The sequence below is a fragment of the Aplysia californica genome, unplaced genomic scaffold (genome assembly GCF_000002075.1).
Source record: "Aplysia californica isolate F4 #8 unplaced genomic scaffold, AplCal3.0 scaffold01565, whole genome shotgun sequence".
Classification (NCBI taxonomy): Eukaryota; Metazoa; Mollusca; class Gastropoda; order Aplysiida; family Aplysiidae; genus Aplysia; species Aplysia californica.
Window position 1 is genome coordinate 39,043 of NW_004798835.1, and position 2,245 is coordinate 41,287.

The 2,245-nt window shown below is 43.3% G+C and overlaps 1 protein-coding gene across 1 annotated transcript in view; it reads right to left on the bottom strand.

Annotated features, from left to right (window-relative positions):
- The window catches only part of LOC100533433 (voltage-dependent calcium channel type A subunit alpha-1), a gene marked incomplete at its 5' end in the record, with an annotated part of 54,455 nt that overhangs the window by 26,677 nt on the left and 25,533 nt on the right, over positions 1-2,245 (bottom strand). Inside the window, 1 exon segment of the mRNA XM_035973625.1 lies at positions 401-501. Coding sequence (XP_035829518.1) covers positions 401-501 — 101 coding nt within the window.

The window sequence follows — 2,245 nt, forward strand, 5'->3', positions numbered from 1 at the left end:
TGTGTGTGTGTATGTGTGTGTGTGATGGTGATAGTGATGGTGATGGTGAACATGACATATACATGGAATGTAGCATAATATATACAAATACAGGCCAGCTTTTCTCAGAGCCAGCAGCCCCAGACAGCCACCTGCAGAAACAAACGGTCAACTTCCTCTCCTTTTTCATTAGTTCACAAACATGGCTGCGAGAGACACACAGTCAGAAACTACGACGACCAAAACAGCCACAGCAACAGAAACTACAGCGCCGCCAACAGCAGCAACAGCAGCGGCAACAGCAGCAGCAACAACGACAACAACAACAACAATAACAACAACAACAACAACAACAACAACAACAACAACAACGACAACAACAGCAACAACAACAACAACAACGACAACAACAACAACTAACCACAGCCTCCTCCTCCTCCTGTTCCTCCTCTGCTGCCGTCAACTCCTGTGCGTTTGCCAGATTGTCCACGGCGATGGCCAGGAACACGTTGAGCAAAGTGTCTGGTGGACAGTGGTCAAGGATTCCACACCACATCACACAACATCCCCATCGGCGCCTATTTCCGTGTACTATCATTATAGAGTTTTACGACACTTGCTCGTATTGGAACAGAAATGCCTTGTTAAAAAACTCATAGCCTTCCATTAAATAACAATCTCTATCGGGGGAAATAATTAACAAATTCACCCCTATGTGTAAGGTGTAACTCTCATGAAATTGAAGATGAAACTCGCTTTATTTTCTATTGTTCACACTTTGTCCATCAAAGGAAATTGTGAATCTCTCCCAGCCTGACTCGGCCCGGTGACAGAAATTTGCAATGTTTGACTCATGATAAGACATATGTGCACAACCTGTACTTATTCATTATGGAAACTTTACTTATCCAATGAGTGTTTTGTGTGATGTGATGTGGGCCAATGGCCTTAAACACTGGATACACTGACTGACGGCACTTGCAACACAAATAAGTTCTACAATGGCGTTCAAAAGAAACTCGGGAATGTAATCACGGACCATCGTGCTAAAGCTTTGTACTAATGACTGGAGGATTTTGTCTGTGCAATCAACAACATTTTGTTATGATAGTCTCAAACAGATTGGAAAACAGACCATTACAAAAACTTGGACTTGAGATTAAATGTGACCATTATTATTGTGTGTAGGAGTCACTGGTTTTGGGTAGGGCTCGAATCCTTTGGGCATGGACTCCGTGGGTGTGTGTGTGCGTGTGTATGTGTGTGTGTGTGTGTGTGTGTGTGTGTGTGTGTGTGTGTGTGTGTGTGAGTGTATACATATTGCGCGTATGTGCATAATATGTGTACAATTTGCGTGTGAGTGAGTTAAAAGATTAGAGCGGTCGTCAGAAACTGCAGCTCAAAAAGAATAATACATGTACCTAACTAATCAAAACTCCAACATTACTTTCTATACATAATTAGTTAGCTTTATATAATTATTCTTCATTCCTTCCAACAGTCCCAAAAACAAACCTTCGACAAACATCTCTAAGTGTCTAAGTGTCTAAGTACACGAACTAATCGAAACCTAAACCATCTTCCCCGGGACAGAGCTATCGTGTCGTGTTGTCAACGCCACATCTGGGCAACCGGAAACGAAGCACCCCCGGAAGTAAGGATTAACAGCAGTATGAAAACCGCCAATGGTTAGCCTTCTTGTCAGAGCGAGCATTGTTCTGTCCCCTCTTGGTTGGACTGGTTCGCCCCCGCTCCGCCACGCCAGCTTAGGAGAAAGACAACACTGTCTACTGATTGATTGGATGTGTTTTACGCCTTCATCGACACGATTTAGAGCATTTGGTCGCTATTAACATTTTGCCATCATATTTTGAGGAAAATTCAAAGAAAATGGGCGGTAAACATTATTACCAATAAGCAAGATGAGCGGGCTAACCCAGAGTTTAGGGTTTTCCAGAAATCTTGACCTACATCAAGAGTAGGCATTGCTCTACCAGGCGCGGGTCGTCCATAGAGCACGGTCGTGCAGTGCCGCCCAAAATGTTTTATTGTTCTATGACGTAAAACACCAACACAAGTAAAATACAAGACGCCAGAAACAAACACTAACCAAACACACATATCAAAACAAGGTCCTCGCTGGCGCCGTAACTGTCATCCCTGTGTCTATGGCGTGGTAAAACATCTATCATGCCATGACAAAGTTCATGCGCTGTCTCTAAACATATCAAGATATTCAACGGTGGAAACCTGACCTATAAATCGC